Genomic DNA, 15,306 nt, shown 5'->3' on the forward strand with positions numbered 1-15,306 from the left:
TCTCTGTACATTAGTGTCTTTTTCATCATAATTGTGTTTACATCCCCAATGTCATTTAGAGCTTGAACTGCCATTGTACCAGTAGAGATTGGGGACAAATTAGTTAATGGTGCAAGAGAACTGATGGTATTTTTATTTTTATACTTAAACATAGGAAGGATATGTTCCTTAATTTTGGAGTGAATAATTCAAATGGAAGGTATTTTATTGACAATAGTAATGAATGAGTTATGTAGTTCTTATTGTAGAGTGGAGAGAAATAAGGAAAGTATGTGAAGGAGAAAGATCTTACATCTGATGTTGTTACTGATGCTGTGACACTTACCCCATTTCTAACATGAGTGCCAGTGTCTCTTGGTTACCCAGTAGTTTACTGAGTAGACTTTTGTATTCTATACGTAGATAACAAATCCTAATGATAGTTTAAGAGGTAAGGATTGACTACCAGAAGATCAAAAGTATTTTTCACTTAATAATCTTCTAGTCACCCAGACTTGACTTCTGTAGATTTAGTTTGAGCTGCAAAACTGATTGAGAAGACTGGGGTTAAAACTCACTTTTATAGTTATGTTTGATCTTGATGGATCAGGATTATTTATTTAATAATACAGTATCCTGATTGCCCACCTAATAACTTTAGTTCAAATTATTTAAGTAATGGATTTGTTTTTTGTTGAGGAACATTTGGTATTTTGTCAATAGGAGTATTTTACTTGTGCTTAATTTGAAAACTGATAGCATTTTATGGCAGATACCAAAAAGTCAGTTTGCATTTTTGATCTCTTTGCTTCCTAGTTGCTACATATTTTCTGTATTCTCAAATAAGTAGCCGATGATGGTGACATCTCTGTTGGCCATTTGTGTTATCTAAACAAAATTAATTAACATCTGTTGGGCTGGAAAACTATGCTTTACCCACTGCCTTGGTTTCTTTTCTTTCCTTTTTTTTTTTTCTTAGGATTCTTTTCCATAACTAGTTTTATTTGAAGAAGCTTGGAAACTTTTCTGTCTTGAGATTTAGAATCCATAGTGTTGTTGTAATTTAGTTTTCCAGGATTTTGAATTTGAATTTTTATTTCATATTGACCATATAATAACATTACACATGTAAAAATTTGACTATTCACTACCACTTTTTTATAGTTACATATGTATCTGTGACAGTAGAACTTTGTTACTCGTTTGCAGTCTTTCCATGATTCCCTTCATTGAGAAGTGTGTGCAGTGCATACAACTTTAATATAGTACAGTTTCATAGTTGAAAGCTGTTACAAAATTAAAGCTTTGTGTATGTAAGAGTATCTTCAAGGTGGGTGGATGTTCTCTGTTTGAAGGAATAAGATGATTGGTATTCCAACAGCATTTTTTTCTTTTAATGTTTTCATCAAGCACCCAGTCAGCTTGAAGAGTCTCAAATGGACCCTACCACTGAGAAAACAAGATGGCAGTCCACTATGGGGAATTGAGGAAAATGGATTAATACAAGAGTGCTGTGATAATACACAACCAAGACAGGGTTCTTTTAACATGGATTTCATGAAATGAATGAAGACATAGGTTTCTTACCCAGCACAAATGGACTTTCTAAAGACTTTTTGTATCATTAAAACAAGCACATTTTTGACATTTGGAGAAGAAAGATGGCACATTAACACAAATGATAGTTTGTATGCCTGGAACTTTTTGCAGTTTGATTTGTATGAGTATGACCTTGTGAAATGTTAACTTTAATAAAATTTCTAACACTTTAAAATTTCTCAGTTTGGGCTTTTTTTTTTTTTTTAAAGCTGACGTTTCATTAAATGTTCAGTTACTGCCTGAAATAACACTTTGACCTTTACAGTTGCCCAGCAGGAAAGTGTACTGAATAAAGCTGGTAAAATGGAAATGGTGTGCTGGAAAATGTTTTACTTGGTTGATTAAGATTGGTCTTTTTTCACAAAGTTGTGGAAATTTATTTGTGCATTAAGAGATGGTCATTTGGTTGAAATGCTATTTTGTGCTTTTTTGAAATATCTTGGGGAAAAAACTTAACAAGGGGTAATAATAGGTCTTTAATTTGCCATGAGAGTGTAATGAGCTTATAAAATAAAACGCCTTTTGCCTCAGAATTCAGGATGAGCGATAAAGTATTTTTATAAGTTCTTTTGTGTTGATGGACAAGGTCTTTTTTACCTATGCTTTTTAATATTATAAGTGTCTTGCAGTTGAATATTCATCTAAAGATTTATATCAAACTGATGCTTTCTGTTGTTTTAATAGTTAATATTAGGGGAAGAAGTGTTGGATTTATATGGAAGTGTCCTTAGGGTATTCACAAAAGAACTTAAAATTTTGGTGGTGGTGATGTCTATAATACATTTTATATAAATGTGAAATAGGGCTTTTATCTTGTATTTTTATTCTGTACATTTAGGAATTTAGAATAAATGAATCGTACCGTGTAATTACTGTTTTTGGATTCTAGGTGAATACTGCTGTTCCATTTATTGATAAATGACTAATACCAGTTTTAGTAACTTATAAAAGTGGAGTAGGCTTTATTTTGATAGACCAAATGACTTGTTGATTATATTTTTCCCATTATACAGACAATAAAGAGTAGTTCAGCTTCAGTTTTTTGCTTTTGAGAAATCATTCTGCGATTTGTGATTGTCAAATATCATAGGGCAGATATCTCTGATCAGTACATGTGCAATATTCTCACTGACTGACTGGAGGTGGTTGGTCTGTATAAATCAGAAGTGGAATGTTGGATTTTGATTTTGGTAGAAAATCTTTTGTAGAAAGTACAGAATTGAAACTAGGTTTTGCTTATGGATTTTACTACCTTAGATGCAACATTGTTGCTTTTGTTAGGTATAAACCTAAAATGGATTTCTTCAGTGAGGGGAGGACATCGTCTTGGCATACTGTAATGTCAAGTGAGGAAAGTTGATTTTTTTGGATGTGTGAATGTTTTCTTGGGGTGCTTGTTGAAAGAAAAAGTGTTGAATAATTTGTTTTTGGCATTAGTACTCATTTTCTCATTTTGTTTCCGTATATCTCATGGTTTTGATATTTAGGAGAATTTGCCCTGTGACATTGCTCTGATAACTTTGCCATCAGATAGGACCGGTTGTTAATAACTTGCCTTGTTGAAATGTGTATGTATACTTAGAATTTGATTTGAAATACAAGGGAATGGTTGCGATATATCTGTTGTATTGGTTTGGAGGTGGAGTTTGTTGGGTTTGTTACTTAAGGGTGCCCATGGTAATTTCATGCTCTTAAATTTAAGAACTTTGTTTTGCCTGGCTCTGTGTGAAGTAAATATATTGTGGTCTTGAGAATTTTTTGGTGAAGTTTTCAAGGTTATATATAATGGGTTAAAGAATTTTGTGAAAGTTGAAAGAAAAATGGAGATTCTTGGATATAAACTAGTTGCATTAATTTTTGCCCTAATGCAACTGAACACTAGGGAGGCGCTGTTGAGTTGTACCCCCTTTTTCCAGTTGGGATGGAAAATCCCCCCTTACAATTTGTCTTTAGATAATTTTTAGACTTCATAAAGAAGGCAAGAGTTGAATTTAATTTATGAAATTGAGGTTTTGCTTTTATTTAGACAGCCATTTTACCCATGGGGGGGTTAATTTTTTAAAAGATTAGTACTTAAGCTTAGCTTTATATTCTCTAAGAATTATCCCTCTTTCAAAATGGCTTGATAAAACACCACTTCCTGTCCAGAGAGGAAGTTATTTTAGCTCAAGGACTGAAATATTTAGCAGATCTTTAGACAAAAGGAACAAATTACATTTCTCTCTGGCTTAAAAAGGGTGCTTGAGCCAGAGGGGGTTAAGAAACCCTCCCTCCTCCCCTTGATGGGGTGGTCTGGTGGGGCAGGGAGGTGTGGGGGTAGGGGTCTTCAGGCTCCCTGGGATGGAGGATCTTTTTTTTTTCTTTCTTTTTTTTTTTTTTTTTTTTTTTTTTTTTTTGGTGGAGATGAAGGGGTGGGTCTATGGTACATCACCTGAGTTGTGGGGTAAATGTAGAGAGTGTCAATCAAAGGCAGAGCTCTCAGAGCTGGGAAGGAGGCTCTAGATGGCGGCTGTGCCTTAGAGAGAGCGCGCTCTGCTCCCTGCCTTCGCCTCACTTTACGCAACTTTCCCTAACTTTCGGGCAGCCTCAGGGGGCCCCCGCAGCCCCCTGCCTCTCCTAGTGACTTACTGGGGTCGATTCGAACCTTTTTAAGGGAGAAAAGCAGCTTTTGGGAGCTTTCTTTTCGTGCCTTGTTGGAAAGAAGCAGCCGTACTGAGAGCCCAGGTCGTTGTTTTTTCCAGCTTAGAAGCCATGGCGCACCTCCATTTTTGTGCGCTCTCCTAATGAGGTTTTTTTTCTTCCGGACCCGTTTTAGTATTAATTGTTGCTCTATTTTTTTGACCAGTTAACATATTTGAGGATTATTGTATTTATTTTTCGTTTTTGTAACGGAGAATTTTGTTTTTATTTTTAATTATTTGGGATCTGATATTTTTCTACTACTAGATAGGACTCTTGCTTTGGACCTACTACATGGATCAGGTAAGTCCATGATCATTAGTGATAATTTTAAAGATTTAGATGTTTAAGTTTGCTTTATTTTCTGTAAATATGAGAAATTCCTGGATGACGCAATAAGATACAGAGATTGTTATTTGTATCCAGTGTGTTACTTTGAGAAACTTTCCTTATTGATAGTGATGATTCCTTCTGTTCGGTTTATCCGTTTTTGTGTTTTTTTTTTTTTAAAGAAAAAATAGAAATATTTTGTTTTTTGGTGCTTACCGCTGTTGTATTATAACAATATCGCTACATCGTCAGGACTTTGTTCCTGATAATAAAAACATCGATAGAAGCTGGGACCTTACCTTTCTTTCAACTTTTGACAGTAAATACCTGGGCACAGGACTTCAAAGCAAACACAGATTCCCCCTCCCCCTTAATATTTAAGAATTAAAAGATGATGAGAAATAAGGACAAAAGCCAAGAGGAGGACAGTTCGCTACACAGCAATGCATCGAGGTATGAGCTATCAACTTTCTTCCTTTTTTCTCTCTCTTTTTTGGGGGAAACCTCAGCTTACATTGTTTACCTTGACAGACAGGGATAGCTGTCTGTTTTATTTTAGGTATTTTACTAATTTGGATTCGTTTTTTAAAGCGTGACCTTGAGATTGCTAATATGCCACACCCTAATTTTTTGGTAGCAATTTATGAAAGTTGAGTTGTGACTTAAGGCCTCTTACAGCAGTCAAAAGGTAAGGTACCTTTATTCAAGGGGGCCTTTCCTGTAAACTCCAGTTTTTCTGTCAATAAATTTCAGTTTTTAGGTTTTTGTGCTGTAGAAAAATGACCTTGTCGGTTTAGCCATTGCTGCATTGCACCATTTTACATACAAGGCAAATTTTTTCTTTGAAGAATCTAGGATACCCAAACTTGTAACTGAAGGCCATAGAGGAGCCTTGTGGTAGTAAATTATAGTAAATAGATGTTTGAGAAAGTTATATGAATGAAAAAATGTACATTTTAAAACGAAATTGCAAAAAGGACCCTTTGACTGATGCCTCTCAGTTTGTATTTTTATTTGACTCTGTATTTCTTTTGATACTCTTGACATTTTAGGAAATTTTGATAAGATTTATCAAAACCTTTACTCGATGGGTACAGTTCCTGCATTTATGAAATCAAACCTGTGATCACAGAAATCCTGGAATACTCTTAATATACTTCTCTTTTGTGTTTGTTACTGTGATTCTATTTGTATATTTTACATTTAAAATATTTTAAGGTTTGCATTTATATGCTCATATTAAGACAGTACTTTCTGGTTGGTAGACCTGTATCTTTTGCATTTTAGTTGTAGCTGCTTTTAAATTTATTGATTTATTTTGACAGAGTCACCTGGAATGCTTTATCTTCTGAAGCTTACAAATACAGTTTGTTCAAATCACGATTTGTTTCATATTTGTTGGAGTACATTATTAGTGACTAAGTAATAAAGCCTCTGAGACATTTTGTTGTATGAACTGTATATTAATTTTTAAAAGTGCTTATGAATACATTTCTTGATGTGTGTTCTTATAAATTGTCATGAATTTTAAATCATGCAGTTAAGGATGTGATTGGTTATATGATTTTTTATCCAATTTTGTTTTTACTTCTATAATTTTATAGAAATAATATACTTTATTATTAGGCTAGTGAATTCAAAAGTTTTGAGATGGTTTATTGCAAGGTTGAAGTTTATTTATGTTTTATTATACTTAACAATATTTTGACCCTTTAAAAATACTTTCTAAATTCTTTTGCAAATTGAGTTGTCACACAGTTTGGACTGTCTTTTGAACTGAACTGCCCATGTAATTACCCAGGTTTGATTTAGGACAGGAAACTTATCTAACTGATCCTAAACTGCTTTTTCTGAGAAGTTAACACCAATTTTAAGAAACAGGAATCCCCAGGTGGATTTGACAAATTACTAAAGATCCAGTATCTAAAATTGTTACTCCCTTGAGTATTTATGATTTGCATAGTCTCACATAGGTTTTGGCTCTCTTATGCAAGGTTTGTGGTTAACATCATTGATGAGACTGCCTTCTAATTTAAAAAATTAAGCAGTGTTGCTATTCTTTCTTTTAATAATTTACTTACCTAGAAAACGACTTGGAAGTTATCATGACTTGGCCTGTTGGCAGTGGGGTTACAGCTTAACTGGAAGCGTGCACTGTACTTTCAAATGCATTTTGTCAAGTGTTTTGATTCACAAACCTGATGAATGTCCAAAAATATCTGATAGACTCCCTGAAGATGGGAGTTTTAAATTAGTTACCCGAAATTGCATATCTGAATACATGTACATAATTATGACATCACTTCCTTTTAAAATTATAAAGCTTAACAGGATGCTAGTGGTGTTTTATTGTAGTAGATTAATGTTACTTTTAGGAAGCTACAATTAAGGAGACTGTTTAGGTACTAGTACTTGGTCCCTTAATCCATTAGAATTTCCTCGCTAGGACCTAGTTTCTGTGGCACAAAGTCTAGTGTGCAGGGAATACTACAAAAATTTTGTATCCTGAGCCACAAGAGGGGAAGGGAGGAGTTTGCAGGTCAAGTAAACTTAGAATTACTTTAGATAGATATGAAAGGATTGAGTGCAAGTTTAGGTAAACCTGATACTTCCCTGTTTTGGAAATAATGCAGTCACTTAATAGTTATTACATAAAGTTGTATGTTACTCCTGTATTTTGTTAATGCTTTTAAGTATGTTACACGTTGCACATCGTGATTTCTGAAGATTAAAAAGTTCATTTTCAAAAAATACGAATTTAAAAATACCTTGATAGATTTGTCAAGTTTCTAAATATTTAAAACAAAGTTTTAGTGATGGACATACATGGAAATGTATACCACACACTTCTTACCCAAATAATTGGCAGTTTGGGATAACTCCAATAATATTAAAGAATGGAGATAGGAGAGAAGGGAATGTGATTGGAACTGTGTGTGCACACAAAGAGTTCTGTTTGTTCTAGGACGCTGCGTTTGCAATTTTATCTAAAAACACAGTTTATTAAATTTATCTCTAAATCGTCTGCCTTTGAACCAGATTTATTTTGTCAACCTCCGATGTGGGCAAATTTTAATCAGCCTTTTAGCAGTTATTCTAAAAGCCTGGGGCTAATTAGAAATGGCATAATGCAGTTGCTTGTGGACTGAACAGGCAGTTTTTTAAGTGGCAGCCATTTTATGATGCTGATAATTCTTAAGAATCGGGATTTTTGCGAAGACAAAATCGAACTGAAACTTGAAATATCAAAACTCCTTCCCACCCCCAGCCTCCCCTTTCTTGGTTCTCTGGTGCGAAAATAAGGGGCAGCTTGGTAGGTAGCGCGGGCAGCAGCTCCGTGAGCCCCTGGCATCTTGGTGCAGGTCCAGCTCAGTCACAAAATGGCTGTTCCTTTGTGCCGCAGCGCTGACAGACATACTGCATTGCACTGTGTACTCGCCAAACAGCAGGAAGTTGCCGTGCCGAGTTCAAAGGCCGGCCGGCGCCGGCGCCGGCGCATGCTGCTGATTGGCTGTGCGCACGCCTGGTAACAGCGGGTCAACAGCGGCGGCCTTCGGCAGGCCCCGCCCCGTGACGTCAGGCGCGTCCCCTCGCTCCTAGGAGGAGCGAACGCAGTGACGTAGGGCTGCGTGCGCAGCCGGGGTGCTGCCTCTTCGTCTGGGGAGCCGGCAGCTTTGGGGGCGCGGGGTAGGAAAGGGAAGGGGAAGCGACCCGGACTGGGGCTTTCCGGTGGGTGGTCACCCGGCCGATTTCGCCTCTGGCAGTCCTCTGCGCCCTTCCTCTTAGTCCACACCCTGCAGCGTGTATTTTCTTTGCCCTTCCCTCGGAAGGGTTGGCTTCTCAGAAAGCGGCTTCTACTTTTGGAGAAAGTAGAAGGCACTATTCGGAAGCCTTCAAATCGAAAACCTACCAGTTTTTACATTTTTCGCTTTCCTTTATCATATTCTATCGGGTCTTTTTTTTTTCCTTTTTTTACCTTTTTTGTTCAGCGTGAAGAGATTAGTAAACTCTGTCTTGTGTCACCATTGACCAAAACCTTTTCACTGTCAAGAGGAGATATTTTTGTTTACAGTGAAAGGTCTTAACGGGTGTTATAGCTGTTGGGTGATCATGGCTCATAAAAAAAGGGAGGATTATTTGAACTTGTCCCCGTCCCCGTGCATTTTTACTTGGTACCGTACATATTCTCAGTTGGCATTTGATGGAGGAAAACTCAGGTCAGTATGTGCAAAGTGGTTTATGATTAACGTTAACTCTGGAATAAGAAAGCAGCTTAGGAGTTTTCACAAAGTAACTATAAATATTAAGTTAGCTTTAAAAAATAAGACAGCATGAGGCATCCATTACTATGCAAACAAGTGTTAAAAAACAACTTTTAAGTGTTAGCAGCACTTTGCTAGAGAACGGTGACTCCCAAAACTTGGTTGATAGTGGAATGGATCACCCGGAAGAACCTCGGGAAACCTCTCAAATCTCCCATTCTGGAGATTTTACTTTGGTCCTGGTAAACTGATTACAGTGCTGTGGTTATGCTCATGGTCTGTCTCGTTTGGAAACCCTTTGCAGGGATTTCTGTTTGAAAAAAAAAAAAAAAATTAGAGGTTAGCGATGATGACTTCATTATTCAGTTACACGTAATGAATTTCAGCCTGAAGGAAAGGCTGTATTGTTTTCCTTCTGCACCTTAACAAAAAAAAAAAAAAAAAAAATTTTTTTCTGTGCTTTTGGAGTCCTTTTAGCACCGACAGGAGTGAGTTGTCACTTAGTTGGCCATATGTCAGAAGTTTCTTACCGAGTAAGATCTGTCACTTGCAGAGAGATGTGGACCATAGATAGAGGTTTACCTAGGCATACCTTAAGTTTCTGGAGAAGTTTATAAAGGGTAAAATTCACTGTACTAGTGGGTTTTATAGGTTCCCACAGTCTCGATTCTTCAGGAAGAATTCTTTGGATAGTTTATGGAAACATTAGGTGAAACAGGATTTTCGGTTTTATAGACTTGTTCATCAAAGATTTGATAATGGATTTTTAAATTGTATGCTCAATTATAAGTTATATATAAACGAATTAGCTTTAGATAGAGGTAAATTCTCATGGAACTTGATCACTAACTGGTGTTTGGAACTTCTGAAGTGCATCCAAAGCAACAAGAATGAAGGTTCTTTCTGTGTATTATTGAGATTGACTTCTTGTTAGTTGGATTAAATTTTTGTTATTCGCTAACTGTCCTTAAGTTTCTAAAAAACTGTGATAGAATTCAGTAGCATTGCAGTCATGTTCCAGGATATAAACTACTCTGTTGAAGGTGTTTAGTCCAAAATAGATACTGTGTGTGTTAAAATGCATATTTGAATAATAGCAATTTATCTATGAGCTGTTGGCATGCCACGTGGAACCAGTGAACTTTTTCAGGAGCCAGAGTGATTAGGTTTGTCCATTAAGACTTTTGTGCCTTTTTCTTCTGTCTTTAATCTCTTTGACTTCTCGGTTTTAAAACCTACAATTTCCAATTGATATTTGGCACCTTAGGAATTAGCATCTTCTGTAAAGATTAAGTCATCGCGGGAACGTCATCAGACAATATTTGATAAGGAGTGCTGTGCAAAGTTTACCAAGTTATTGCTTGAGAGGTGAATCTGGAAGGTCAGTTGAATTTTACCTGACAATTATCTGAAACTCACAGATTTTATAATCAGTTTATTCCTCTCCCCTCCCTCGTATAGCAAATCCCTAACAGTTGTGAAAGATGCTTCCTGAGGTCACTGAGCTTTCCAGACTCCTATCCTTTCTCCTGTAAGATGGGGTACTACTGTAAACTTGCTCCTAACACAAATTGTGAGTGACTGCTCTGTCACCTAGTAAGTTTTTTCTGCTTATGAGTTGTTTTTGTTTTCGCTTTTTTTAAAAAGGTGTTTTAGGTCCTTTGTAAAAAACCTTAGATTTCAATTGGCTTTCTTGAGGAACGGGGGGCACGTGAGCCAAGAAACTTTTTTTAATCGCCTAAGAATTAGTATACAAATAAACTCTACTGGGTGCTTGTCATAGCTGAGCAATTCCCTCCTGCTTTCCAGCCTGCCTGGGCACTGAATTGAAATTCATACCTTGGTAAAATTGGTTAAATTGCTGTTGCTTTGGAACTTCAGTGTTAATTAGTGTAAAGCCAGAACAACAAAATTTGACTCCATCATCAAATGCCCATCAAATACCAAATACCATCAAATATATCTATGCTTAAAGTCTGTTGTATGTTTACGTTGTGATCAGTAACTAAGCACAGTGTTGGAACACATTTTTTTTTTTTTAATGTCTGTTATGACCTTGTCTCCTACATAGTTTAATTAACAGGACAAGTCTGGGGAGAGGGACTTTTTTAAAAAAGCTCGAATGCAATTTATGAGGTGGGTAATAATGAGCCTTTTGTGAAATAAATCCCGGAGAACCTAGGTATATGGAAGGAAGCCTTTCATGCTACATTTTGAAACACTTGCGATTTAGTATTTTATTGTTACGATATTTGGTTAGGGTCACCTTTCTCCGTTATTTCAGTGACATCGTCTGGATTATGTTTCATACTGAAAAGTACTTTAAATTCCCTTTACAGGAAAGTCTCCATAGTTTCGGGGAAACGCTGGAGCTTTGGCGAAAGCATCATTTTAAGGATGGTTCTGATTTTATACTTTGAATTCAATCTAGGAAGTTATTTTGTTATTTGTGGTGTGTTTAACTGTTAACCTCAATGCCTGACAAGAGCTGTGTACCTAATACCCACCAGTGCAATGTTTCCTTGAGTACTGAAAACTTTCTCCAATTTAGGCCAGTGAAGTACTACTTGTTGGATTTTTAGGTTCCTGACTTTAAAAATGTGGATAATGATACTCTTCATTGGGTAATGAAGTTAAGTAATATAATGCCTATATAGTGATTCGCAAGGAGGCGGTTACGTTGAAAGTGCTTATTAAATGTAAGCTGTGAGTAATATTTTACTTCTAATGCTTTACTTTCTTCCCTCTCCTGTGCTTCATTAAGAGCCAAATGGTTCCTGAGAGTTGAAGTTGGCGTCCTGGCCTCCCACAAGAGGTCTTTTAGGCCACTTAGGAGAGAGGGTTGTTAAAATGATTTTAGAAGGCAAGTCTGGGGTGAGTTCGAGTCCCCACTTCAGTCTCTGTGCTGACAGCTCAGACCCTGCTTCTTCAGGTTCTGTGTCTCCCTCTTGCTCTCTGTCCCTCCCCTGCTCATGCTCTGTCTCAAACATAAACATGAAAAAAAAAAAAGGCAAGTCCGTTTTTGTTAGTTGAAACCTTGGGTATGTTTTGCAGTTAATCTTCTCCTAGAATTTCTTTCTGAGAAAGCCAGCCTTTTGAAGGGAGAGTATGATTCTTCCTGGACCAGAACAACTTCTTGTGTGAGTCACAGCCCTACCCGTGGCACTTAACTCTGACTAGATCCCTTTTACCCCTCTTCTGGAGCTAGTGGTTATTGCCCTGGTTTACCCTCTGCCTCATTTCCCCTCTCAAGCTGTGCAAGAGTGAATAATGAATACCAAGTAGCAGTGCTCTTTGGATGTAGATGTAATTGCAATATTTCCAACCAATGTCTACTTGGCTGTGGCTTGCTCTTAGTAATCCATTCTCAGCATATCATCATATATTGGACTCAGCATAACGTCCAGAGTTCAGTCTTATTCTGCTAGGACTGTAGTCTAGGCTTAAGATTTCTGTGTTGTTGGTTCCCCAACTTTCTTCATTTCCTTTCCTTTTGGTTTGTGAGGGAGTTGAATTCTGTTTTTTTGTTTCTGTATCAGGCTCTGGAGAGCATCTTAAAGTTCTTCAGCCCAGCTCCCCAGGATTGAGTTAATTTTCCAAAGCCCTCCATGTGTTTTACAGTTGCGTGTTTCCGTATGTTTGCATGTGTTTCGCCTCTTTTGACAGAGCACCTCTTGTATTCTCTTCTTCTTTTTTTTTTTTAACGTTTATTTATTTTTGAGACAGAGAGAGACAGAGCATGAATGGGGGAGGGGCAGAGAGAGGGAGACACAGAATCCGAAACAGGCTCTGGGCTCTGAGCTGTCAGCACAGAGCCCTACGCGGGGGTCGAACTCACGGACCGTGAGATCATGACCTGAGCCGAAGTCGGCCGCTCAACCGAGCCACCCAGGCGCCCCTCTTGTATTCTCTTCTAACTGTTGGTGTTCCCGTTGCCTCATTTTCTCTGTGCCCCTTTTGGGCAGTTTTACCAAAAACTTAGGTTTAGAGATCTGGAAGCAAAAGTGGGTGGGGCTCTCCTAAGGGTTGTTGTATGCTTGATGGAAGATGGACAGTTTCCGCATTAAATGTCATGCTGGATCCAGCAGTCGCATACCTTTAACAGTGAATGCTGATGGAGTTTTGACTCCAAGATTTTTGAATTCTTGTCCTAATTGCTTTAAATTCTAGTGCATCTCTTCTTTACTAGAATTCTCTACTTAAGCCCTTTTTAGATCCCTCTAAAAGTTTGGATTCCAGAGTTGACTTTTGAATGCAGGAATGCATTCCATTCAGAATCCCCTTTCCTTAACAGCTAATTCAGGTGACTGTTGAAAGCAGTGGACGTGGGCTCTGCTGTGAAGCAATTATTTACAGTGGTGGGTTGTGAATTGTCCCCAGCATTAAAAAAAATAAAAGAGAATACAATAGGATAATAAACCTCAGGAATGGCATTTGTATGGTTTATTTCTAAGTCAAGCAGTGCCTGTAATGCTGGTAATCTTTCATTTTGGATTGTATCATAAAGGAAAGCAGCATGTGGTAAGCATTTTGTGGGAAAATACTGGAATAGATTTATGCTTTTTGGAGTGGTTACTCTGTCAGGCACTGAGAGTGGGTTTTGTTTTTTTCTTTTTCATTGTGTATTTAATGTGATGGTTAGTGTAGCAGAAATGCTAGTGACCTTCTGGTTAGCCAGCTCCCCAGGTTAACTGTCACAGAACTCTCTTCCTTTGAAGGCCTGTGGGGGGTCCTACACCCTGCTGAGCTCTTTTATACCCATCCCATTGTGTTCCTTCACTTGCGTTGTATACATAACAAGGATTTGCAGATACTTCTCAGATTTATTTATGCTGGTTTCCCTTGTAATTTTGCATTTCAGTAACATACCAAACCAACAAATGAGATGATTGTGAGAGGTATTTCAATGGAAACTATGTTGTATGCTTTGGAAAGACACAATACCTATCATTTATAGTACCTACTGTGAGCTTGGAACTTGTTAGAACCAGTCCTCTGTATGTGTTAATTTGGGTAGTCTTCACAAGTCTGAGACAGGTGTGATTATCATTACCCTATTTTGCCGATAGAAAACAGGCATTAGGGGAAGCAGATGGTGGCATTGGATTTAAACACTGGCAGTTTGGTTTCAGGGTCACTTAAGCATCTTGTCAAAAATTGCCATCAAGGGGCACCTGGGTGGCTCAGTCGGTGAAGCGTCCTATTGTTGATCTTGGCTCAGGTCATTATCTCACACTTTGTGAGATGGAGCCCGAGTTGAGCTCTGCGCTCACAGCTGGGAGCCTACTTGGGATTTTCTCTGTCCTTTTCTCTCTCTGCCCCTCCCTCGCTTGTCCCACACTCTGTCTCTCAAACGTTAAAAAAAAAAAAAAAGTTGCCATCAAAAAAAAAAAAGAAAATTGTCATTTGATTAAATGGTTGCGAGGAAACTATAGTAGGGGAAAATAGTAAAAATCTAGAATAATCCTGTACTCTGTTTCTCTTAAAAAACTTAAACCGAAAACTCAAAATACATTTTAGGCTTGATTGATACTGGAAACAAAGTTCAAGAAGTCATTTTGCATAAAGAATTTCTAGTGAAGATGTTGCTGGTGAAGTAATTCCCACGGGGGTAGTTGGGGAAACGAGGAAAGACAGGTGTCTGGGAGGGGGAGGTACTGGGAATTGCAGAGGAACCCCATCCTTTTGCAGTCTGACTCCCATTGCTCCCCCACACACTTTGGGTTTGGCAGTGATTTATTTATGAAGACCAGGTTTCTAATTTGTTGTTTTGTTCTAAATTTAGTTCCCTTACTTACTTCCCAGATAGCATTTGCATCAGAATCACTTGAGAACTTTTAAAAGGCCCCTTACCTGATGGGATTTTAGGGGTCAAGTAGTAGTAGGGCAGGGGAGATAGCATTCCAGGTGGGTCTGTTGGCATAAATAGCCAGGGTTGGAAACAGTGTTCTAGAGACGTGCCCTGAAGGGAAATAGTTCTTGAATGTGGTGGGTGTGGAAAATCTTGAGTGTCTTCAGTTCCTGTATAAGGTTATTTGACATTCAAATAGAGCAGCATATGGCTGGGAAGTTGTGACTTTGAGGGCAGAGGGTGATGGGTCAGATTCTCCATTTCCCTTGCTTGATTTACCAAAACATAAAAAATAAAAAAAAAAATAAAAGTTCCTACTGAACTTAGCTTTACAGAGGCATTTAAGCCCCCAGATTTACTTGCTAAGAGCCACTTTGGGTGCTTGTTCAACGTACTCCCAGCCTTCTTGCCTGGATATTTGAGTTCAGTCAGGTCTGGGAGGACTTGTTCCAGGAATCTATCTTGAACAAAAACTATGGTGGTTTCTAGTGCTGATGCAGGTTTGGGAAATAAGAGCTAATTGGGACAAGAATTTTCATCTCTCTTCTGCTTTTTAGCTGTGTATGATCTTGGGCAAGAACCTCTGAGCTTGTTTCTTTATCTTTT

General features: G+C 37.7%; 1 protein-coding gene across 6 annotated transcripts in view; it reads left to right on the forward strand.

The window, feature by feature from the left end:
* Window positions 1-3,983: 3,983 nt before the first annotated feature.
* Window positions 3,984-15,306, forward strand: part of CHD2 (chromodomain helicase DNA binding protein 2) — a 122,718-nt gene continuing 111,395 nt past the window's right edge. For 2 of the 6 annotated variants that reach the window (XM_019460160.2, XM_019460162.2), the window contains exon 1: window positions 8,586-8,804. In XM_019460160.2, coding sequence (XP_019315705.1) covers window positions 8,698-8,804 — 107 coding nt within the window. In that variant the 5' untranslated portion in view covers window positions 8,586-8,697. Of the gene's footprint in view, window positions 4,561-4,907; window positions 5,041-8,575; window positions 8,805-15,306 lie in introns of those variants that run through there. The other 4 variants (XM_019460161.2, XM_019460165.2, XR_002083010.2 and 1 more) reach the window with 4 other exon arrangements.

Source organism: Panthera pardus, unplaced genomic scaffold (assembly GCF_024362965.1).
Source record: "Panthera pardus isolate Hobbes unplaced genomic scaffold, ASM2436296v1 HiC_scaffold_24, whole genome shotgun sequence".
Lineage (NCBI taxonomy): Eukaryota > Metazoa > Chordata > Mammalia > Carnivora > Felidae > Panthera > Panthera pardus.